This window comes from Acipenser ruthenus, chromosome 9, assembly GCF_902713425.1.
Source record: "Acipenser ruthenus chromosome 9, fAciRut3.2 maternal haplotype, whole genome shotgun sequence".
Lineage (NCBI taxonomy): Eukaryota > Metazoa > Chordata > Actinopteri > Acipenseriformes > Acipenseridae > Acipenser > Acipenser ruthenus.
Window position 1 is genome coordinate 23522856 of NC_081197.1, and position 26737 is coordinate 23549592.

The window sequence follows — 26737 nt, forward strand, 5'->3', positions numbered from 1 at the left end:
GTAAAAAAAATATGTAGTAGACTACATGTTTTAGTGCTGATCGTGCTGTTTGTTCAGTAACTTGTTCACAGTGTGTTCATAAAGTTTATTCAAAGTAATCAGTCTGCATCCAGTTGTTTGATTTCTACAGCCCTGTTGGGCTTACTGTATTGCCGCTGACATTGACAGACAACATTCAGAGGATGTGACTAGAACGGAGATTTTCTTTCATGAAGCAGAAAAAGGTCAAATACATACAAGAATACTGTATTTACATATTTTTCAGGTTAAAGGAAATCTCGGCTCCATTTTTAATATACAGATATAGCTCTTACATGCTTTAAAGAGACAGAGTTGGGGGGGGGGTGACAGCATATTTCTGCCTCCCAACATTTTCATTGGGGGGTCCCGCACCCCCTCTGCCCTCACTGTTCCGCCGCCTGTGGATAGGACTGTCTGTCACCTTGATCATAGTTATCTTTTCAGAAGATGTCTTATCAGTTTCACCTTATCCAGAGGATGTAAAAGGTTTTCTTAAAAAAGAAGACAAACACCTAACATCGAACATTTGGACAAGATGAGTAAACACAAAATCAATTTAACCATCTACTGACTGTAGCACTGTCACTACAATCACGTCCTTTAATGATATGAACATGAAACATGACACAACTGTATTGATTTACTTCTATCACACTGCAGGGTATGCACAGAGGTCAAATAAATGCGTTATATAAACCAGGGCAATCAGGATGGTGTAATTGCCACAAGTTTCCACTAGGGTGCACTTCTGTCATCACCTCACACTTGTGGCTCTTGCTACAAGTGCTGTGATCCAGGGATGGTTTGAGATCCCCCCCCACACTTAGTTATACTATACCTGAATCCCCACAAGGAGGTCCTGTCCAAAGCATAGCCTCAGTGCCAAAAATAAATACATCAGCGGCAACATTTGTCAAGCAAGACAGTAAGCAATCAAGTATATGATAACATCAAAGGCGCCGGGTTTGTATAATTTTTGGTGGTGCCCAGCATGGGTCAGAGTCTCGCCCCCTATACTTGCTGTCTGATAAAAACATAAAATAAATAATGTACGGGTGGATTGGAGACAGTAAAACATTGAACAGTTTCTCTATATTGCATAAAACCACTAAAACAAATACTTATTGTCGTTGTACTTAACTTAGACTATCTATTGTATTTTATATATAGTATATATTATTGCTTTTGTATGACATACTGAGTACATTGTCCTATAAAATGGTATATAGAGGATAAACGACAAAGCTCTGCTAAATACAGTAACAACCAAGTGCTGATGGATCCATAACCCACAAAAGCAAATACTTTCTAAAATTAAATTTAAAAAGTAGCTCCTACTTTTGCGATGTTCTAATTGTTTCCAGGTAAACTGACAACACTCTCTGTGTTGCTGCTCTGGCCTCCCAAACGCTGTGTTTAAACTTGAAATGATTAAACCAGAATTTAAATTTCAGAAGAACAGAGTTTAAACAATACTTCAGAGACGTTTTAAAGCCACAACACAGACAGAAAACGAAATAAATGATATGGTACATCTAGGGCTTCAAAATAGCAATCGCTTAATTGGGCACACAAGTAAATATCGATGATTGTACTGCCCACATACATTTTCACTCCATCCCTCTCCCCGCGACGTTATTATTTTAATATAATTGCTGTTAAGTAAAAGCTTGTGCACAACAATTGAATGCGAGCAGTAATTACGCCTGTGTAGCTTCAGGAGAAAAAAAAAACATACACAAACATTCACAACAAGCCTAAAGCAGGTTTAACATACTACAGGGGTGTTACCAAAATATTTATTCCAAACAGACTACAGTACTTTGGAATGTAATCTATAAAAAAACAGATTTTTTTTATTTAGTGACAGCTGCCGCATCACGCATTGCATCTTGTTAATACTGTACCACCTAACCTTCACTATCTGTGAAACACACAATGCGGAAATCCCTGCCTAAAACATCATCATCATAATAATAACACTAACACTAACACTAACACTAACAATAATAATAATAATAATAATAATAATAATAATAATAATAATAACAAATACATTGACTTATTTACCACAACATGCAGTATAGGTCAAGCTGATTGTTACTCCAAAATTGCGTTTAACATCACTGATCGTTTATTCATATATATATATATATATATATATATATATATATATATATATATATATATATATATATATATATATATATATATTTTTTTTTTTTAACGTTCTTGAATATTGTTAAATGTTCATTATATAACAGTTCATTTTGAAACAAAGAAGCGTAAACTATATACAGTCAGTTTTCTTGTACACAATTTATTTGCAGGCTGTTTGCCAGGAATACAAGCCTGTCGTCCTGCTCTGGATTCAAGGCGGCGCGCTTTTTTTGTTTTTATTTGTTAACATCGAACACACAGAGGGTCGTACTTACAAAGCATTTTCAAAACTGATTCACTGGTAGGATGGGACCAGCAAATCAGATGCTGGTTAACACAAGCAGGAAAGAAGAGCATGCCCACTGCTTGTCTGACAGAAATACTGTAACTAGCAAGGCAGGGCGTTGGGTGCATTTCCCTTGATAAACTTAAGAACATAAGAACGTCTACAAACGAGAGGAGGCCATTCGGCCCATCTTGCTCGTTTGGTTGTTAGTAGCTTATTGATCTCAGAATCTCATCAAGCAGCTTCTTGAAGGATCCCAGGGTGTCAGCTTCAACAACATTACTGTGGAGTTGGTTCCAGACCCTCACAATTCTCTGTGTAAAAAAAGTGCCTCCTATTTTCTGTTCTGAATGCCCCTTTATCTAATCTCCATTTGTGAACCCTGGTTTCTTTTTTCAGGTTGAAAAAGTCCACTGGGTCGACATTGTCTATACCTTTTAGGATTTTGAATGCTTGAATCAGATCACCGCATAGTCTTCTTTGTTTAAGACTGAACAGATTCAATTCTTTTAGCCCGTCTGCATACGACTGCCTTTTAAACCCGGGATAATTCTGGTCGCTGTTCTTTGCACTGTTTCTAGAGCAGCAATATCCTTTTTGTAACGAGGTGACCAGAACTGAAAACAGTGTTCTAGATGAGGTCTTACTAATGCATTGTAAAGTTTTAACATTACTTCCCTTGATTTAAATTCAACACTTTTCACAATATATCCAAGCATCTTGTTGGCCTTTTTTATAGCTTCCCCACATTGTCTAGATGAAGACATTTCCGAGTCAACATAAACTCCTAGGTCTTTTTCATAGTTCCCTTCTTCAATTTCAGTATCTCCCATATGATATTTATAATGCACATTTTTGTTGCCTATGTGCAGTACCTTACACTTTTCTCTATTAAATGTCATTTGCCATGTGTCTGCCCAGTTCTGAATGCTGTCTAGATCATTTTGAATGACCTTTGCTGCTGCAACAGTGTTTGCCACTCCTATTTTTGTGTTGTCTGCAAATTTAACAAATGTGCTTACTATACCAGAATCTAAATCATTAATGTAGATTAGGAATAGCAGAGGACCTAATACTGATCCCTGTGGTACACCACTGGTTACCTCGCTCCATGTTGAGGTTTCTCCTCTAATCAGTACTTTCTGTTTTCTACATGTTAACCACTCCCTAATCCATGTGCATGCATTTCCTTGAATCCCTACTGCGTTCAGTTTGAGAATTAATCGGGACTTGTCAAAAGCTTTCTGGAAACCTAAATAAACCATGTCGTATGCTTTCCATTGTCGATGTTGTGTCCTCAAGAAAATCAAGCAGATCAGTTAGACACGATCTCCCTTTCTTAAAACCTTGCTGACTGTCTCCCAGGATACTTTTACCATATAGATAATTTTCCATTTTGGATCTTATTATAGTTTCCATAAGTTTACATATAATATAAGTCTTATTGGCTTATTGGTCTGTAGTTACCTGGTTCGGTTTTGTCTCCCTTTTTGTGGATCGGTATTACGTTTGCAATTTTCCAGTCTGTTGGTACAACCCCTGTGTCACGAGACTGTTGCATGATCTTGGTTAGCGGTTTGTAAATAACTTATTTCATTTCTTTGAGTACTATTGGGAGGATCTCATCCAGCCCAGGGGATTTGTTTATTTTAAGAGCTCCTAGTCCCTTTAACACTTCTGCCTCTGTTATGCTAAAGTTATTTAAAACTGGATAGGAACAGGTCGACATGTGGGGCATGTTGTCCGTATCCTCCTTTGTAAAAACCTGTGAAAAGTAATCATTTAATATATTTGCTATTTTTTTTTTTTCTTCTTCTATGATTTTGCCATTTGTGTCTCTTAGACATTTAACCTCCTCTTTGAATGTTCTCTTGCTGTTATAATATTGGAAAAACATTTTGGAATTGGTTTTAGCCCCCTTAGCAATGTTCATTTCTATCTCTCTCTTGGCCTTTTTGACTTGTGTTTGCAGTTCCAAGTACTCTTTCTGTGTACTTTGTTTTTGGTCCCTTTTAAACGCTCTGTAAAGTGACTTTTTTCGCTGAATATTTTTTTTAATTGATCTATTAAACCATTTTGGCCATTTTGTTTTAGATTTAGATTTGTCTACTTTTGGGATGTAATTGTTTTGCGCCTCTAGTACTACATTTTTAAAAAAACAGCCATCCTTTTTCTGTGGATGTTTTCTCTATTTTACTCCAATCTACTTCTGTTAGTCTCTGTTTCATACCTTCATAGTTTGCTTTTCTAAAATTGTAAACCTTAGCTTTAGTCATTACTTTTGGGGTTTTAAAAAATACTTCAAATGAGACCATGTTGTGGTCTGTTTTAGTTATTCTGTCTTCGTTATTTGAAAAGACTAAATCAAGACATGCCTCCCCTCTAGTCGGTGCCTTGACAAATTGCCTTAGGAAGCAGTCATTTGTCATTTCCATCATTTCAATTTCGTCCGTCGTGTTCCCCACCGGGTTTTCCCATTTTATATGGGGGAAGTTGAAATCCCCCATTAGTATGGCTTCTCCTTTGCTACACGCATTTCTAATGTCATTGTATAACAGATTATTTTGCTCGGCGTCTGAATTAGGCGGTCTATAGCATGCTCCTGTTATTATGCTCTTTGAATTTTTGTCCATTATTCTGACCCATATTGATTAGTCTTTGTTTTCTATGTCCAGATTTAACAACTGGGCTCCAAGACTATTTCTTATGTACAGCGCTACCCCTCCGCCTCTTCTGTCCTGCCTGTCTTTCCTATACAGTGTGTACCCACTACTATTATATTCGTCTCCATCACTCTCAGACAACCAAGTTTCTGTAACACCTATCACATTGTAGTTACTTGTTAGTGCAGTAGCTTCAAGTTCTAACATTTTGTTTCTCAGACTTCTAGCATTTAGATAATACATTTAATGGATGTCTTACCTGAGTTGTTGCCCTTCTTTTGATGTGGTCTCCCTTCTGTTCTTTTGTTTTCTCCCCCCTTATTAACTATGAGTGTTAGAAAAATGTTACAAAAATGTAATTATTGAATTGATTATCCAGTATTTATATTGATCTATATAATGAGGAATGGAATCGATCGAAAAATATCGATTTTTGATTTAATCATAGCAGCCTTAGTCAATTATAGTCAAGAATAAAAGCAATAAACAACGAATGTACAATAATGTTTGACTGCATATAAACCTTAGGCCATGTGTAACTTTTGTTATAAAATGATAAAGAATTTTTTTAAACACTACCATATTATACATATTTTATATTAAACAATTTATTTTTAAAAATTTTAAAGAAAATAATCAAGTTTAGTCTGAAGGGTTAAACACAATCACACCTCAAACTACACGCCAAATTGAGGTTGCGTGATTTTTTACCCTCAGGCACTCCTATAGATGCCTTTCAAATGAAGCCGGATCGGGGCCTCGTTTTTTAAAGAGATGCAATGACGCAGAGTGATTTTTTTCAAGCTTTTTTTCACACCACGGTCGCGTCTTCTTTCCTCAGTCACAAGTTTGCGTCTTCTGCCCTCAGTCACAAGCAACAGCCCCCAAAAGCTAAGCACGCCCCCCAAGCTGACACTTAGCGTACATCTGCGAATAGAAATATTGTTAACATCAAAATGTATGTAAAATATAGGCTCAAACATCCCAAAAGCATGTATTCAGGAATGCGGTAACTATTGATACGACAAGTGCTCACTATAAGTTTGTGTCAGTGTGGCAAAGTGCCCCGCCCCTGTGTGCATTTGTGTGTTCTATGTTGTATGTATGCGTGTTGCGAGTGTAAATGTTGGTGTATAGTCATTGGTACACGGGATATAAACGGGTCTGTGTTTCACGTGTATTTAAAAAGTGTAGATTTGTATTTAGGCACGAGGAGGGCACAAATCACTTCACGTGCTGGTTAAATGTAATATGTGAGCACGGGGTTGCACAGAATTAATTCACGTGCTGGGATTCAAGTGAATAATTAATTAGTAATTGAATCCCAGCACAACAGTATATATAGATGCACATTTTGTCACTCAGGGTTGGGTGTTCGGAAGAGGAGAACGGGTGAGAGAGAGAGGAATAAGTAGTAGTGAAAGATCGTAAAGATAAGTGTTTGTTCTCACCGTGTTTGTTTGTCTCCGTGCACCGTTTGTTTAGTGTTAGTCCGTTTTGTCTGTCTCTTTATTTTGGCTATAGTGCCGTGTCCTGTTTTGTATTCCATTGTTCAAACCTTTTATTTGTTAATAAACGCTTAATAAATGCAGCCATTGCACTCAGCTCATCATCACCACCGTCTGTGTTTGAATTCCTTTCTGGTCTGACGCAACCCACTCTGGCCGTCTTTGTGACAGTCAGTTATTCAGCATATCCACACAATCCATATAATTAATAATAATAATAATAATAATAATAATAATAATAATAATTTGTAAACATTTTGAACTAATAACAATTAAAAAAACTTTATTCTTACATTTTTTTTTTCAGTTTTCTGAACTTGAAGGACTACACGGCGGACTGTAACTGATTCAGATTTGTCTCGCTCTACATCCCGCCTACAGATAGGCAGTCTGTCAGCTCTGATTTGCGCATTTCTTTTTTAAAGTGGAAACCTATGATAAGCACCCCCCCTTTGCTTATCAGAGGTTTCCACCTACTGAATTCTGTCTGGACAGACAGAAAACTGGTTTTATAGTTTTTGAAGCAGTGTTAGGTTTGTGTTTGGCCGTGAATGACAGACTCTGTGTATTCTTCCACAGGTGTTGGAAGGCAAGCCCTCTGGGACTTTGCTCGGCTCAGTTCAAGCCAAAGATCCTGATGAAGGTGAAAATGGGACAATCTACTACTCTCTATCTGGTAAGACAGCACTCAGGATTCACAGTTTGATATGCCAGGTTGATATATAAAGCAGCACACCAAGACAACTTTCTATCAGTCCCTTTCAGTTTGGAGACAGTCCTTAAAAACATTTTGGTACTGATATTGATATTTTACTTTTGTTGTAGTTATACAGCACAGTTTCTTTGAAAAGACACATTCATTAAAAATGCACAGGCTTTACAGATCCAGTTCTGATCACAGATCACTGAGTTACACAATGTCATTCTATTTTCACTAGATACAGTATGTTGCAGCAAAAGTAGATCACAGTTATACACTATAGAAATGTCTTATTTTTTTTGCTGTGCTTTTTGTCTGTGTAACGGTTACGTGTTATGTGTCTCCAGGCACCAGGGCAGAGCGTTTTTCCCTAAATCCAAACACTGGAGAGCTACGGTTAGCTGCCCCCCTGAGCCACACCGACAGGGCTGACTATACCTTCACCGTGACAGCTACAGACAGGGGTTCATCTCCACAGAGCACCTCTGCAGCCCTGCGCATACAGGTGAGGGGTTCATCTCCACAGAGCACCTCTGCAGCCCTGCGCATACAGGTGAGGGGTTCATCTCCACAGAGCACCTCTGCAGCCCTGCGCATACAGGTGAGGGGTTCATCTCCACAGAGCACCTCTGCAGCCCTGCGCATACAGGTGAGGGGGTTCATCTCCACAGAGCACCTCTGCAGCCCTGCGCATACAGGTGAGGGGTTCATCTCCACAGAGCACCTCTGCAGCCCTGCGCATACAGGTGAGGGGTTCATCTCCACAGAGCACCTCTGCAGCCCTGCGCATACAGGTGAGGGGTTAATCTGCACAGAGCACCTCTGCAGCCCTGCGCATACAGGTGAGGGGTTCATCCCCACAGAGCACCTCTGCAGCCCTGCGCATACAGGTGAGGGGTTCATCTCCACAGAGCACCTCTGCAGCCCTGCGCATACAGGTGAGGGGTTCATCTCCACAGAGCACCTCTGCAGCCCTGCGCATAGATTATTATTATTATTATTATTATTTATTTCTTAGCAGATGCCCTTATCCAGGGCGACTTACAATTGTTACAAGATATCACATTATTTTTACATACAATTACCCATTTATACACTTGGGTTTTTACTGGAGCAATCTAGGTAAAGTACCTTGCTCAAGGGTACAGCAGCAGGTTCCCCCACCTGGGATTGAACCCACAACCCTCTGGTCAAGAATCCAGAGCCCTAACCACTACTCCACACTGCTGCCCCAAATAATGTTTTTTTTTTATGTCTGTTATGAATGTCAGGGGTTTTCTAAAATATAGGCATTGGTGTTGTAATGTTGACGGGTTTACAGGTACCTGCTGGTTTGCAGGAGCCCCTTACCAAGTGTCACTGCAGGGGGTTTCAGCAGCCTGGGGTGATTCGTTGTCCTGATGGCTTGTTTGGTGCCTCCAGGGGAAAGAAGGTTCCCCACCTTGACTCTTCACTGGATGGAAGAGGGTGCGCTCAAATAAAATATTCTGGGGGATATCTGTAACTGTGCCACTATGCTAATAGCCTCAATCTATGAATGATTTACAAACTGAATGTGCACCATAACACATGGGTGAAAATGAACAATGAACTAGTATTTTTTTTTTCAAACTGGCAAACTGAATCATAATTCCAACAATAATAATATGAATAATGCAAGACTATAATTATTTTAAATGTGTCAAATCAAGCTTAGTAATTCATATTATTTACAGTGATTTCAAACATTCATACACGATCACACTTATAAATAAACACTCTATTATTTACACTCTGTGTTTACTCTCTATGTGTGATTTTGGGTCTAAACTCATGCACACAAACACAGTTCATGTTTTAGCCTTTATAACCTATTATTTTCTATAGTTCTCAATACCAGTGTTTATTTTTACTGATATGTTTGGGGTTTCACAAACCAAAACCTTTTCTTAATTTTTGAGTTATATTTCTTTAAACTCACGCAGCCTCGGTCCAAGTAGTCATCAGAACACGTTGTCTTTGCTCTGGTACTCGGATTTTTCAAACAGCAAAAAAAATTCTACATTCGGACGGAAAATAACAAACTCTTCCAGAGTCTGTATTATTATACTTTCTTAAACTCAGAGAAACAATGGTTTACATAAGTAGACAGGCCTTGGGGCCTGGCTTAGACACGGGGGAAACATGTTCCGTCTCCGGAGCTCTGCAGCTGACAGTACTCTGATCCTCACTCTGACTCTGCGCGCGAAACTCTTCTGAGGAACTTCTGAGTGCAGCTCCTATTTATTGAGTTTTTCTGGGAACCTTTTATGCACTATGCTGTTTCCTCATGGACACTCGAATCTAGCACGTCAGTCTGTTTACATCCTGTCTGGTCGTTCCTGCAACAAAATACATGGGGAACTCTAGCTCTACACTCTGGCAAGTGCATAGAGTGTATACACAGTCAGGTAACAGGAATACAGTACAGTGTGGTAATTCTTGAACCTTTCTAAACAGTATCAACCTGTGTTTTATTAATACAAACATCTTTACTAAAGCTTGCTTTATGATCGTCCAATATTTCATGTATCGCACTCATAAAATAAAATCATAAAATCTTATGTAGCAAAAATAAGTGTAACTACGGTGTAACTGCTCTATACAGTAATTTCTAGTACATTGTAATTCAAATCTAAGAGAAACATTTTTATTGAAGTTAATTAATCTAACTGCAGATTTAGTGCGCATTTACATTTAAGTTAAATTGTACTCTATGCTGCTGCTTTTATGCATTTTTCAAAGGAAATTCCAATACAAAATGGAAAATTTACTTTTAGATCAATTAATCACAGCTGGGCTATGATTATCTACAGCTGTATAATTCCCTTAATGGTTGGAGTCCTTGACTGAAACATCTGAAAAACACTTTTAATTGCTATTTCAAATAGAGGCAGACAAGCCTAATTGTAAATAATAAAATAAATATGTGTATTGACCCTGATCAAATTAATCATTAACAAAGACAGAACTCAGGCACAAGGGCATAAGGTTAACTCTATGACTCTGGTGTGCCTGGGCATGATGAAAGCTAAGTCTCCTTCAATGTAGGCGAATTTCTTCAATTTCAGCTACTTTCTAATTTTTTTTTTTTTTAAATTTGGAATCGGCAATTATTTTGATTTCAACCCGTCTCACCACTTCTGTTTTTGTATGTGTATGTCTGTCCTTCCTTTCCCTGGTTGTACCTTGATACATCTGTAGTGCACAATTTAAACAGTTAAGAGAATCTCTAAGTTACTTATTTATACCGAATAAACTGCTAAAAAATCTTTAGGAATCACACATTTACCAAATCTGCCATCATGCAGGATAAATACACTTATTATTATTTTTTATGGATACGGTATCAAAAGGCAATAACAAAAACTACCTTTGCTTACAGCAACTAAAATAATGTTAAAACGCAGTCATGACTTACTTGTATTGTTGCACGTAACCTCATTGATAACTGCACAGTGTAACAACAACAAATTGAACATAATAGAGCATATGCATTTTAACAGATTAATCTGCAGAAGTTAATAGTTGTTGATCTTGACCTTGTTTCTACTCTGCTCAGCGGGTGACTCGTTGGGTAACACGGTAGGTAAAAGATCCAGTCTTGGCTCTGGGGCTGTTTAAAAAAAGCTACTATGGATTTTTAGTGTCCTGTCTTAATTTATTTTTTTCTTTAGCATAGTACACTTCCGATGATAATAAAAGAATAACTGTTTGAAGTACAGCGACTAAATGACTTTGAAGTAGTTGATTTGCATTGGTTAATTTGCCTTGCTATGGTGCATACAGCACTACTTTGGATGATAATGATGGGTGAGTGGAATCCCAACCTGATCCACTTTATACAGCCGAACTTCATGATCCAGCTCCAGTGAAACCAAACTCCAAAACAAGTATGTTAATACTGATACTGGTCTTACGGTCTGAAGTGCTTAGACCAAGCCTTTTAAAGTCAGTTTGCGCAAAAATGATGCAGCATACATCTTGAATTTTAAATATCAGATGTTTAAAATGTCCCAAAGAAAGTAATTGTAAATTCAGAATCTTTCATCCCCTCCCCTTGGGATGACAATTGAAAGTGCAGTCCCAGGGATAAAAAAAAGCAGAGCCAGTGAAATCCCCCCATCCCCCCATCAAATCACGCCCTGTGTGCAACTGTAAGCAAGTTAACTGCTGTGTAAACTTGACACATTGTATTTGCTCTGTTTCCGTGATTGAAATAAGTCACTACTATCGGCAGACCTGAAACAAGATATTGGTTTGGTTGCCTGATAATGTAAGAGCTTAACTAGTTTGAAACATTGTGATGAATTAGAAAATAGATCGGAGATTTCCTTTAACCTGATTGGTCAGTACAAGGGCTTAAATCTGATAAAGGACCTCGAATGTCATCCTTTAAACTATGGTTAATCACTGTTCCGTTTGGGCTCCGGGAAATATTCCATGAGAATTAAAGACCTGGTTATATTGAAACTCTAGTAAATAAAAGCACAGAGGGAATGTGATGTGGCACTTCATGTCCTGCCAGCGGTGGCCAATACGTGGATCGTGATCCACGGGTCGATCGCAAAAGATTTCCGGTGGATCTTGGGACAAATCAGAACAAGCACTAGCATATAAGCATGCAACAGTTTTTGTTTCGGCTGATGGGCAGAGCCTTCTGTGTCGTCCAGTAGCACAGGAAAATATCCCGACAGTTTCTGCATATGAGACTAACAAAATGCTTGTGCAAACGTACATTTTAATTTAGGCGCACGTATGCGACTAGAAATTCCTAAAGGTTAACTATAAACAATAAACGTGATTTACTTTTTTCAGCTGAAAAGTATAAAACAAAAGAAAAAAAAAACTCCCAGTCGGATCTAAACTCATAGCTCAATCGTAATGTACTCTGGGAATGTAGTTTATTGGTGTCCACTGCCCACTGTTAATCACACATTAAAAACTACAAGTCCTATACACTGCCAATTTCAATGATTTATCAGTGCGATGGCTACTCATTTCCAGACAGTTTGTCAAACCAAGATGAGGAAAATAACAAATTCATATATGGCGGCATCGTTACAAGAAATGAGCAATGCAGGTATGTCAGAAGATGAAAGCGAACTGAGAATTTTGAGTTAGTTACAGCGTGTTCACAGTAAAATACAAGTTCAACCAACAGTGGCTAAAAGATTTCCCCTGGCTTAAGTTTGACAATGTTAAAAAAAATCCATGTTTTGCACGTTTTATCAGGATGCAGGGGAACTGATGGCAGGTAAGACTGCATTTTAACAGGGAGCCAGCGTTCAAACATGAAAATATATTAAACAGAGTGCTTCAAAACGGCACACAATGTGTGGAGAGGCAGACCATCCCGCTACCATAAACAAGCAAGTAGCACATTCTGAAGAACATGCGACAAGGCAGTTACATTTTAATTTTTATTGATGCACAAGTGTTATGTAAGAAAGGAAGGAAAAAAAAAGATCTGTAGATATTCAACATTTGAGCAAACATTTTATTATTATTATTATTATTATTATTGTGTGTGTGTGTGTGTGTGTGTGTGCCCCTAAATTTTTCAGTCTATCTTTTTTATTTATTTTTTTATTAGGCGCCCATGTGCCTGTAAAAGTTAGTGTAGAGCGTTTGTTACATGTTTGTTGTTGTGGTTGTTTTGTTTGCTATTACTCATTGGACACTATTATATTAAATCCCGCTAATAATTGTTGGTCATAACTTACTGGTGGATCACAGAGCCTGTTGAGATCCACCAAAATGGATCGCAGTGTTTGGTGTATTGGCCACCACTGCGCTAGAACATGAATCAGCTGCTGCTACTGGTAGACAGACCAGGGAGGGTAGTAAGTATTTTACACTTTACATGTAGTAATGTCAATGCCATGAAATAATGTGCCTTGTATAATTATTATAAATGATAAATGATTGGCCTACGTGCCTCTACCTCTCCTATTAATACAGCAATCTCCTGTGTCGTGAAGCATGGTTTACGTATTCTCTCGGCGTGTGATCTACCATTTGCTGTTCAGACTTGCACTGTTTTTTCTTGCTCTGCTACTGCCGCTCGACATTTAAAATCGGAGCCTTGTGGTGACGCAAGCGCATTCTGTCTCTTAAAGGGATTGTTGCCTGGCCCTGATTGGATAGCAGATTCCCCAACCTACTCAACATTGATTGGCTGGCCACTGTCAGTGCGCCACTAAACGTGCTTGCGCTGGGTTTTTAATCACACTTTTGGAGAAGCCACTCCCTGTGGGGAGACGAGATTGACTTTAACCACTGCTTTTGCGGTTGTACTCATTTCACCCCTAGGGTTCAGCAGTTACAAAACTGAAAGAATGTCAAGAAAAATCTGAATTCCACAAAGCACCAGTAATATTTGGCAATGATTTTGTATCTGTGATGCAATAAACTAAAACGCATGTACATCAGCAGTTGAATTCAGTCTATAGAGAAAGAGTGGAAAAAAACAGGCAAAACCTTAAAAATATTACAACTATTTTCATATTTTAGGAACTCCAAGTCTTGCTTATTATAGTTTTACTCTCAGTATGTTACTTACATTTACTTGCAAATGTGTTCCAAAATGCACTGAAAGAAACATTTCCTCAAAGTATGTGTGACAGAAAAAGAATGAATCTTGGTTATAAATCTCCCTCCCGAACTGTGAGGGCGTGGGGAAAAGGGAACAGAGTGCCATGGACTGGATGGCCTGACAATTCATTCCCAGGGTTAGTTGGAAGTTGGCTATCTAGAAAGGGGGCAGAGCTACGGTACACCAAGTCATCACCCAGAAGGGAAGCGATTTGGCAACCTTGGATTGGAGGAGAAGCGGTTTCACTTGTTAACCAAGGGGGCGTGACTGACGGTATATAAGGGGACGTAGCAAGGTGATCTGTACCTTTGTTTATGGTTAAGCTGAACTGGAAGGAGTACTGTGAATTACCGTGAGTGTTTTGTTTGTTTTGTCGTGTCTAAAAATCTACATGTTTGTTATTATTAGATGGCTAACATGATCCGGAGCTGTCGCTTAAGGCCAGCACTAAACCCGGACAGCACTGCACCATGTTACACAGATAAATTGTATAACACCACAAGCACTATAGCACTCACTCTGGACTTCTGAACGTGTGTGTCTTTGTGTGTGTTCTACTGTGTTTATTGCCTGGGATTATTCTTTGTGGTCACCAGACCAGGATTATAAAAATAAAACCTGTTTCATAATCACATCACCACTACACATGCACACTGCAAACCACTTTGCCACAGTATGTTATACATTTGTTGAGGTCACAGGTTTTGTGTATTTTGAAGAATTTAGTGAACCAGTCAAGCTGCAATGCTAGATCTGCCCCTGTGAGGAGTTCATTTCTTGCCACATTTTTAAACCAGTCTTTAGTTATTGTTCACTGTACAGGAGCAAGGGCTCCGAGGAATAGAGATAATGTGTTTTCACCTCACTGAGGTGAGACATCGATCGACCTCCAAGGCTGGGAAGCAAGCTTTGCTTTCCCTCAAGAGGAAAATGAAGAGAAGGATAGAGGATACATTTGAGAAGACTAGAAGTTGCCCCAACTAACAAGGAATACCTGCTCATCGGGAGATCGGCATGGCCAACCTCCGAGGCAGCCCCGCGGGCGACAGGAATTCTGAAAGAGAAAATTAAATGAACATGCAAAGGGGCCAGAAAGGAACACTGGCATAGTTGAAGGAAGTTGTTAGTGAAGGATACAGGGTATACCCCTGGTTCAAGGAGCATGCATGCTGGCCCCAGGGGGAACAAGAGGTAGAAAACGGAGAGTCAAGAAAAGAGCAGGGTTGCCCCCTGGCTCAGAGAGATACCGCCCTCGCGGTGACCGAACCAATCGATAGAATCAATCAATCAATCAATCTTTATTTTATATAACGCCTTTCATAGTGGACTACATCACAAAGTGCAGTAACAACAAGAAATCCATAATACTTTAAATACAGAGAAATGCAGTAAAAAAAAGCATAATACATTAAATACAGTGGAAAGTGCATAATACATGATATTAACATAATACATGAAATAGTAGCAGCAACATGGCAGGTAATAGCAGATATCAGGCTTAAAGAGCATGGAAAGCAAGAGAGAACAGGTGGGTTTTGAGAGTTGATTTAAAGCGAGCGACGGTGGGGGAGAGTTCCAGAGAGTCTGAGCCATGAAGCCAAACGAGCGTTCCCCAAGTGTGGTGCACTTTTGCTTGGGGATAACAAGCAGTCCAGAGTCGGAGGACCTCAGCTTGCAGGCAGGGACAGCAGGTTGAGGAGGTACTCGGGACCTGTGTGATGAAGGGTATTGTAGGTGAGCAGGAGAGTTTTGAAAATAATCCTGAACTTTACAGGTAGCCAGTGCAGCTGGGCAAGACAGGGGGTGATGTGATCACATTTTTTACATCTGGTAAGGATCCTGGCAGCGGCATTCTGGACTAGCTGCAGTCAGTTTATGGTGCGTGCCGGGAGATCACCATATAGAGAGTTGCAGTAGTCGAGTCGATAAATGCATGACAACGATTTGACTACGGAGGAGATGTGGGCATCAAAGGAAAAGTTGCTGTCACCAAGGCTTCGTACTGTGGGGGAAGGCAGCAGCAGACAGTTTCTGAGGTTCAGGGCAGCTATATTTAGATTCTTAAGTTGAGTTTTAGATCCTACCAGAAGGAGTAGAGATTCTTAGATTTGGCCAGGGGTCCCCTCTGGCTCTCGGAGAACCTGCCTCTCGGAGGTTGAGATCAGCTTGGCTGGGCCTAAGGTTGGGAAGCGACATTGCTTGCCCTCAAAAGAGGACCCCTGGCTCTCTGTATCTGTGCCACCAATGCAATAAATAAATAAATTTAAAAAAAGTTAGTAAAGGAACATAGTTTAATAAGTGACAATCATTACTGGAGGATTTTTTTTTAAATAAGGACTAATCTCACCCGCTCAGCGGAGAGGAATAAAAAAACTTAATTGGGAGGAAACCTCTGGTCCCAATGGAGAGATTGCCCCCACTCCGGGGATACTAGCAATATTGTGTTAGGTCGAATAATATCAGGAAATGAAGAATTAATCATTTAATATATATATATATATATATATATATATATATATATATATATATATATATATATATATGATTCCCCCCCGTAGGGGAAGTATCAGATATTACTGAATAATAACAGGTGTTATTACAACACCAAAAAGAAAAATGATATATATTAAAGCGCTTTGTGATGGTGGTCCATTATGAAAGGCGCTATGTAAAATAAAGATTAATTAATTAATTGATGTATGTATGTCTGTGTATATATATATATATATATGTATATATATATATATATATATATATATATTGACCACCAAAATTGGATAGAACTGGAGAATGTCACTCTTGGGACAAGGGAGACCCCTAGCGACAGAAGCGGCAACTGCTCGACTTACGACATTGAGCTTGATTTGAGACAGTGAGCTTATAGCTTACCACTTCACGTGGGAGTTTATGGCTGCTGCTGAAGAAGACAAAGAATTGTCTTGTCGAGCTGCAGCAGCTTGCATAGGGAGGCATTATAAGATAGAATGTGATGGCATGAACGTGAAATATTGACAGCTGCAGAGCAAGGCATAGGACCATCAATCCCATGATTCAATGCACGTATACAAACAGGCACCATTATTGGAGCCCACTCAGATATATCCATAATTAATGTAGACAGAACGACATAGTTTTAAGCGTAGGAGTGCGGCTGTAATTAAATATTTTAGTATGAACGAATGCGTTGCTACTAATTCTGGAGCCTGAACAGGTCAGTGAGGCCGAACTGGCAGCCTTGGGATTGAACAAACAAGTTCACTTGAAAGACATCCCACTACCAAATTTGCACAGGGAATCACTGGAAGACAGAACGAGAAGGAGTGGTGAATACATAATGCCACAATTAATGTAGACAGAACCAACGTAGTTGTGACGATAATGTAACACAGAGCAGGGCGGAGTGTACACAGATCCAAACAAACGCCTATAAATTAAACAAACCATGGGAACCGCTGCTATCAAATATTATCACAACCAAAGCACAAAAAAAAAAAAACAATGTAAACTAAAAACAAAATGCATATAAATGAAAACAAATTAGGGCGAAATGCTCCTGTCAAATTTACTCACAACCAAAGCACAGAAAATGTAAAAATGCAAGCGAAAGCCTGGCAACGCATAATAAAGCACGGAGCACGGATGGCAGAAATGAAAACAACTAGTGGGGTCTGCAGCACTGCGGGTCAATAAGCAAACACAAACAAAAACAGACAGAGAATGAGTGTTCGACCCATGGCTTAAATAGGGGGTTAATTGATAGGTTGGTTAAGTGACATATTGCTTGGTTAATTAAGGAGAAGCCCTTGCACCTGCCCCCCAAACAACACATAATGGTTACAATAATAAACACTGGTAAAAAAGGGCTTTGGGTATGCTATATCAATATTTTAATTATTTTCCTCTCTACAGGTCCTGAATCCCAGTAAGTTCCTGCCCCACCCAGGCTTGCCCACTTTAACCCTGAATTCTTTAGAGGGTATCAAACCAGGATCGGTGGTGGGTTCTGTGGGCTCAAAATACCTCCAGCGGCACCCAGAGGAGGGTCAAGTGACTTACACAGTTGTGGGCAGCAGTGACCGTGACGGCACGTTTGTGGTGGACAGACTGACGGGTGATATCTATCTGGCACAAGAGCTAGATTACGAGCAAGGGGCACATTACACCCTTCAGATTGAGGTGGACGACTTCTCCAGAGCCTACCCAACCAGCCGGATCATCCTAGTAGACATTGACGTGCAGGACAGCAATGACCATGTGCCGCAATTCCCAGAGGACCCGGTGACCATTGTCATTCCAGAGAACATGGTGGCTGGATCTTCTATCTATACCTTCCAGGCTGTGGACAAAGATGGAAGTGGCCCAAACAGTGACATTCACTATTCCATCCTCCAGCAGTGGCCCACTAATGATGAGAACCTGGCACTAGACCCTGTGACTGGGGTTATGTCTCTGGGAAAGAGCCTGGACCGCGAGGTTACACCCTCCCTCCTCCTCATCGTCCAGGCAGTGGACCAAGCTCTTAACGTTAGCCAGCGACGCTCCAGCTCTGTGACAGCGCGAATCTTTGTGACCGATGAAAATGACAATGCACCTATCTTTAGCTCCCCAACCGCTGTCAGTGTCATGGAGGACCAGCCAATTGGTTTTGTTGTCCTCTATGTGATGGCCAGAGACTCTGATTTGGGGGAGAGTGGACGTGTGGCATACCGAATTCAATCAGGGAATGCTGGCGGCAGGTTCAATCTGAACCCCAACTCTGGTAGGTTATCTGCCCCTTTACTATCAAAAAGATGCATGTGTACTTTTAAACGTCTGTCCAGGGAAAAGAGCACCCACAGAAACAGGAACTTTCTTCTTGCTTTAAGGGTTGTAGTTATACTTATTTATTCACACAGCAGGTCCATGAGACTAAAGGGAATAGACACATTACAGCAGTGAGACAAGCAGAAAGAATACAGTTTAAAAAGTTACAAAAATATAGTAACATTGGTTTCTTAACAATTGCAAAGATGGTAGAGCTTTTATAGTGGTTTGTTTAAAATAATCTTAATATTTATATGACCAATGACAAGCTGTTCCTGGCACTTGATTCTACTTAAGTAAAAACTCACAGAATGAAAGCACAGTGTGTTTTATGATTAAGATTTTATTGATGGTTCCTGCATTGCATGACATGAGTTATAAGTTCAATTAATGTGTATAAATGAAACACTGATAAGGGACTGTATACTGGCTGGACCAGGGCTGAAAAACTGGGAGGTATATTCACCTACTGAGTTTGTAAATGGTCAGGTAGTGTGGTCTAGTGGTTAGAACGGGAAAATATAGGAGTGTGGTTGGCCTAGTGAGCTCAGAGACTGGGAAACAGTGTGGCCTTGCCTTGTGGTTTTAGTTAAAGGACTGAGAGGCTGTGTGGCTGAGTTTTGGAAAGACAAATAGAAAAGTGACTTACATTACTTTGTTATTAAGGTACTTTAATAACAAAAATAATTCTTATAAAACAGCCCCATTACCCCATACAATACCCAAGTGTGTGTGCTACATACCACAGTACTTCTGCACAAATGAAAACAGCTAGAATTAAATTGAATCAATATGACCACAGCCTTCATGGTCCTGCCTATTAAAATAGTTAAACTGCTCTAGGGCCCGGCACGCTTTAGTCCCGCCTGTGTCTTTCTGTGCTGCTGTGCGTATTGTTTCATTCTCTGAGTATCGCCTTTCCAATGGAAAACCCCTCAATTCCAGGAAGCTGAATTTGTTTCTAGTTTAGTTAGGTAGAGGCTCTCAGGTAGGCAACATAGAGCTAAACACATGGGAACAGTGTTTGCAAAGGTTGGCGAGGGTTTAGAAAAATAAGAATAAACTCCAAACAGTAGAAGAAATCCTTATTACACCAGAACAGACATTAAAGCCATGTAGTCCACCCAAATGATTAGAGTTGGGTGATAGGCTGGAATACAGTGTGGACTCATGGTTAAAGCTACAAGGATAAGGACAAAGTGTGTTCCAATGGCCAACCAGAGGGCTGTGCAGCTGGGTGGTTTAGTGACCCAGTGGTATATGCCTCTTTCTTTCCCAGCCTCTCACAGTTTTGTTTTTAAACAGGTTCCCTCTCCATAGTGAAAGCTTTGGACCGGGAAGAGCAAGGACTCTACAACTTGACTATCGTTGCAGAGGATCATGGTTCCCCCCAGTGCACCACCTTGCAGCTACTGTCTGTTCAGGTGATCGATGTAAATGATGAGGCCCCTCAATTCCAGGAAGTTGAATTTGAGGCACAAATCTCAGAGAACCAGCATGCTGGCACCTCTGTACTGAGAGTCACTGCTACAGACTGTGACCAAGGTAATCAAACTGGGGCGGGGGAGATTGATGAGAGGGCTGCTTCATATTCTAACCAAACACAAACAGCTGAAGCTGTTTTGAATTGTATTGGATACAGTAGTGTGGTTCATTTCTTTTTCTGAGTCAGAAACACATAAAACAGGGATTATAAACTTTCACTCCAGAACCAATTATTGAAGTAAACAAGTCATTGTTCCAGACTGTTAGTGCTGGAATGCAATCTGGTTTCCCAGAATTAGAATTAGTGCCACTAAAGTTATTAAACTGTTTATGCCCAGAAGACAACATTACAGTATATTAGAGAATGGCTGAGCTAACACAGCAGCACCAGATGTTGACACTGATGCTGTTAATATGTCATTTTGATTACATTAACCAACATGCAAACAGGTCTAAAGATTATCAGTGTTAGGATGGATTGATGTGGCAAACTTAACACAAATGGGTATAAAGCATGATGATTAGTACAGTTCATCTGTTAAAAAAGTTGACTAGCAAGATACTGAATACTCAGCTGCTGATCTGTTTGGTTTGGCCCAACTTTGGTGTGTTTGGATTTTGATATCCCTCATTTGGTTGAATGGTAGTAATAAGCAACCAGGTGCCAGGTAGAGTGACACAGGAATTAAGCTTCAGGCCTGCCCCATCCTGTCCTGTGAAAAATGTTCCTGTCCCATCCCATCCCATCCCATGAAAGACTCATCATTTCCAATCCTGTCCCATCCCATCCCATGAAAGAGTCATCATTTCCAATCCTGTCCCATCCCATCCCATGAAAGAGTCATCATTTCCAATCCTGTCCCATCCTGTCCTGTCCAAATTTTTCCCATCCTGTCCCATAACTTTTTTTTTAAATTCCCGTCCCATCCTGTCCTGTCAAAAAAAATCCTGTTCCATCCCATCCCATGATAAACAGAGATCAGCTTTTATTTGGAGGTACAGACATTTTCGTATTCATGTATAAAATGAGGGTTTATAGGGTTTTGCATTAAACACTACAGGTATACTACTATTAAGTTTCTAGTTTTTGTTTTTTCAGAAAAAATACAGTGCAAGCACAGGGTCTATAAGCACACTGTGCAATATAATGATATAATTTCAGTTTCTAAATTGGTTACTAAGCAACCCGACTCAGAGATTTTAGTATGTCAATGCCACAATAAACTGTCAGTGAAATACAGCATTACGAACCATTAATTCATTAAAAAAAATAAACAACAAAAAACATGGTATTGAAATAATATTTCATAAATGTTCAGGGAGTATCCACCATGTATTTATTTATTAAAAATCGTAGTATTATACATACCCCTTCAACGTAGCGCCAAAGCAGTACCTCCAAAAAATAGTAGCTGCTACGGACAAATCGTGGCGTTTGACATCTCTGCATTATGATTTGCACATCCTTAATATACTGTACATATGTATATAGAGAGAGATATGTTAAATACATGCCAGTAGCAATCCACAGCGTTCGGTTATTCTGCTAGTTTCAATAATTCATGTATCAATATTGTTAACTAAAGGACTGACATAGCTGTACAATTATGGGTAATATGAAATATTTTAAGTATCGATCTATGTTAAACGTAAGTTTTTTTTGACCATTCCGTGTTGCCAAGATGCTGATTCTCCGCAGACATCTGCTGTCCCACTGGTCCGTCCGCGTTGGTGTTGTCGGAGTCTCTCTCCAAGTTTGAAACTTCTGATTCGGAGGCATACGCCTCGAATTGATAGAAGAGTGTGGCGGAGTGTCCCGCCCCTTTGTGAGCTATTTATTTATATAATGATTTATGTTTTATATTTCGGCGAAGCGCCGCGTATTTGTCAGCTACTGATTATTTAACTAGCTGACAGTCACGCATGATTTCCATTACATGAGAGTAGATGTTAAAAACATGTAATGTTTTCACCAGCACAATACTTATTTGTTTATTTGTTTGGCCAACGCGCCTTTTGTTTGTAGTGTTTTGTTTTGTTTAAACCTTTTGTTTTGTTTTATTATTTAATAAAATAGCTGAGCGCCGTAGCGCTCAGTTTCACCACTGCCATTCATTGCCTTTGTTTACTTACTGGTCCGTGACATCACTACCCACTCGTCACTGCAACAACAGCTTGGTCACAGGGAGACAATCCCTGTTTTCTCTCTCTACATCATATCCATCACTACATAATTCACATTCATCAGAGGTGTCTGAAACTGATAAAATTAGGCTACTCTCACATTCACTGTTGCTGTCATCCATACTGGCAGATGCAAGGAGCCTGAGGTCACAGTCTCCTGGCCCCACACTGTGTATTTACGGATATTATTTGATTCATTGTAGCATGATTAAACATAATTTGGTAAAATTAATGTGATTATATGTTCAAGTGAGACCTGTTAATATTATTTTATATATTTATGGTAACAGTCAAGTTCCATGTCATAGGCTCTTTTACAACTTTAAAGAGCAAAAAAACTTCTGCTCTCTTCCTGTCTGCTGGTGGCAGAGTAGTCCCGTTCCTTCCCATTCCCGAAAGCTTAAATCCCATTCTTGCCCGTCCTGAGAGGTTTATTTTTTTTATTTCCCTGTCCCGTCCGTTCCCGTGAGTTTCACTCCTGTACCACCCCGTCCCACAAAATTTAACACAATTTTTTTCCCGTACTGCGGAAATCCCATGGGTCCTGCTGGAGTCCCGTCTTCATGTCACTCTCTGGTGCCAGGACAGATATACTCCCAATAACATGCCTTTTGGGATTCTTGGTATTCCTTTTCATAAGGTAACACCTGAAGCAGCTAAACAAGAGTTTGAGGCTCCAAGAGAAACAATTTACCATTGCTGTTGAAAACAGTAGTTTGATTGTAGATAGACACAGTATTATCTCACATATTAAATGTCTAGTACTCAAAGTGATTAAATATTCTAATGAATAATATTGTAAGTACAAGCGTTTATTTTAAGTGACCTGGAAACAAAAGCACAACATTTCAATTCTGGTTCATGGAATAACAACCTTTATGTGAACAGAAACGGAAAGCAAGTCCCCTTTCAAGTACGAAATATAACCATTACCTAATGGGATATATCTCTTATAGCCCGAATTACCTGAGCACTTATATCAAAGCTGCAACTTTAAGAGCCCCATATGCGCCAGACGTCATCCCCGCCCCCAAGATGTTTAACAGTACATGCTTTCAGTTGTCAGTGGCTTTTTCAGGTCTTCACCTGCACGCCACTTGTCCTGGTACCAGAGCTGTTACCCGTGACCTGGTTAGTACCAAGGTTGGTACCAGTCATCTGGTTCATACCAGAATCAGTACCAGTGACCCGGTTCGGTTTGACACCAAGTACATTACCAGTGCTCCATTTTTATGTATTCTGTGTACACAACAGTTTTCAGCACCAGTCAGCTTACTGTCTGTTCTTGAGATGTGCAGGTCTGCACATGATAAGGCGCTATATATAAATTGGAGTTGTTGTTGTTGTTGTTCTTGTGCTCATACATTGCACGGCTGAACTGTTTTTTCAACTTTGTACCATGCTTGGGTTTCACCTTTGTGCTGGCTGCAAGAGAAACATTCCAACAGAGGATAAGCACGACAGGCCTGCCTGGGAAGGGAGCATGCAGAGGGAGCAGTTAAAGACCACAGCTCTTGCGCATCTTTTGCTCAGTTTGCTCATAGGACACTGGAAAGCAGGCTGGCCCGCTGTTTCAGGGACCACTCCATCTCTGACAACGGCGCAGCATGACTCGCCCCATTCTTCCCCTGCAGTGCTGACAAGTCTTGTGGCAGAGTGGTTGTAGTGCCTTCGGACCAGGAAGAAGCAACACATAAACAAAGAAGGGCTGGGCAACACTGAAGCGCAACCGGCGCTCAGCGCATTTATTAAATAATAAAACAAAAGAGTTAAACAAAACAAAAGACAGAAACAAAAGGACACGTTGGCCAAACAAACAAACCTTAACAAGTATCGCGCTGGTTAACAAACCAGCACGGCTAGCAATTGTTGAATTGAAAAACTCACGTCTCGCCTCTGACATTCTCTTCTCGACTCTCTCCTCTGAGAGCAGAAAGCTGCTGGTTTTTATACAGGTGACCATCTCCCGATTAGCAACAATTAATCAATGAATTAACTCGGGAGATGGTCACCATCTGCACAAGGCTTTTAAATAAATAAACAAAACAAACGCACGGCTTTTCGCCGTCATCTCAAATCATAATAAGATGGATGGCTTCGTCCGCCTGCATAAAAATACAATACAACAACAACAACAATAATAATAATAATAATAATAATAATAATAATAATAATAATGAAAACATACATAAATACATATAAAGGGGTGGGCACTTTGCCACAAGTCACCACTCCCTTTTAGCCCACAGATGGACCAAGACTGCTGTTCCACCATTGCCACTGCTTACACTGTGGTTGGAGAAGATCAGGCAAGACCGGGCTCGGGTGCTCTTAGTAGCCCCGAAGTGGCCCAGGAGGCCCTAGCTCTTAGCACTGGCACAGCTCCTGTATGGTCAGCCGTGGGAGTTGCCGGCCTGTCGCGGCCTGCTGAGCGAGGCACCTGGAGCTGAGTCAGGCGCATGGCACTCTGGGGCATACAGACCAAACAGTTCTGCAGCTCTAGGTCTGGCCCTGAGCGGGTTATGTGACAGGGTCATTGACACCCTTCAGAATGCCAGGGCAGCGTCTAGGTTCTCCCAATTTTTGCAGAGGCCAGAACTAAAGTTATTCTCTGCACTAATCCTGCTTTTCTCCCTAAAGAATTTCTGTTTTCCATAGCAACCAGTCAGTGGAATTGGAGGCCTTCCATCCACCTACTTTTCAGTCTGACAGGGAAAGAAAGTTCCATACGCTCTGTCCAGTTAGGGAACTGGCCTGTTATGTTGACCGCACCCAGAGTTGGTGGCAATCCGAGCAATTGTTTATTTGCTTCGGGTCTAAGTTCCATGGACAAGCCCTGTCTAAACAGCGGCGAGGTGGCAAGGTGGATTGCAGACAAAGTCAAGATAGCATACGATCTAGCCAACCTGCCCCCACCAGAAAAGGTCAGTGGTCACTCCACAAGAGGCCTTGCAACCTCCTGGGCATTATTCCAGGGCGCATCTGTTGCAGACATTTGCAACGCTGCAGTATGGGCCACTTACTTTTACCAGGTTCTACCGACTGAATGTCGTAGATTAGCAGAACTCTGGTTTTGGGACCAGAGTGTTAAGAGCAGCGACTCGTTCTGCTCTTTAACACATTTTTATTATGCTCCACTTTAAGTCCTGAGGTAGTCAGCCATACACCCTTTTTGGACTTCTGGTGTTAAATGCTGAGGTTACTCAGTGTAACCTTGCAGCATATACACTGCATGAGGGTTCTCCCTCACTGTACTGTGGACTATATGCCATGGAGCCTTATCGGTCCTCAGCCAGAATGCTAAAGGCAATTTATCTTCCTTTTTAGCACATCTGCCAGTTATGCAAGTCCTTCACTTGTGACAGCTTGGGTATTGTATCCCATTAGGTAATGGTTACATTTCATATTTGAAAGGGATCGTTAGGTTATTATCATAACCTCGGTTCCCTGAAACCATTACCCTTCAAGGTCGCTACATTCACTCCAATGCAGCAGGCCTGAAGAGAAAATGACGCTGAGCCTTATGCGTCACTTGTATTTATCTCCTGGTGGCGGAGACGACGTCTGATGCATACAGGGCTCTTAAAGGAGCAGTTTTGATACAAGTGCTCTGGTAATTCGGGATTATATTCCATTAGGTAATGGTTATATTTCTATTTCAGGGACCCAGGGTTATGATAACAATCTAACGTTACACAATTTCAGACATAATTGGTTTAAAAAGCTATATAAATACCATTTTCATTCTTCTTGCAGATTAAATGGTTAAAGACGATTTATAGAATAAATGTAATTATTGATGAGTCTTGGCTGGATGGTTTGTGGAGAGCCAGGACTTGAACCACAAACAAGGGGCTCTTAAGTCAGCTTTACCACTGAGTCAAAGAGGTTGGCCCCACTGACTGAGCCTGTTCTAACCCCCGTACTGTATTTATGCAAGTCTGTTTTGAATTACTGTGAAACTGCACTGCACATATCTGAAAATCAGACAGACAGCCTTGATTGATCTTAGAATTAATAAACCAACAGAGATGGTCACCTTCTTATTAGTGGATGCAGAATATCATGATGATTAAAATGGAAAAAAATGGTCAGAGATGTAGTTAAGTACTGAACTATAAAATGAATGTTTCACGCACACAGGGTTGGTGTGTTCGCAGTTGCAAACGAGAGAGAGAAGAGAGAAATACATTATAAAATCATAACAATTTATAACAATCATAACAAACAGCACGGTACTTGTTCTGTATCTGTTTGTTTGTTTCGTCCACTGTTTGTTTGTCTGTCTGTTTGTTTGGCCAACGTGCCGGG

At 40.2% G+C, this 26737-nt stretch overlaps 1 protein-coding gene across 1 annotated transcript in view; it reads left to right on the forward strand.

Moving 5' to 3' along the window:
• Positions 1-26737, forward strand: part of LOC117406160 (protocadherin-16-like) — a 198061-nt gene that overhangs the window by 138893 nt on the left and 32431 nt on the right. The window contains exons 8-11 of the mRNA XM_034010038.3: positions 7218-7314; positions 7686-7843; positions 17864-18713; positions 20063-20302. Of these exons, the coding sequence (XP_033865929.3) occupies positions 7218-7314; positions 7686-7843; positions 17864-18713; positions 20063-20302 (1345 nt within the window). The remainder of the gene's footprint in view (positions 1-7217; positions 7315-7685; positions 7844-17863; positions 18714-20062; positions 20303-26737) is intronic.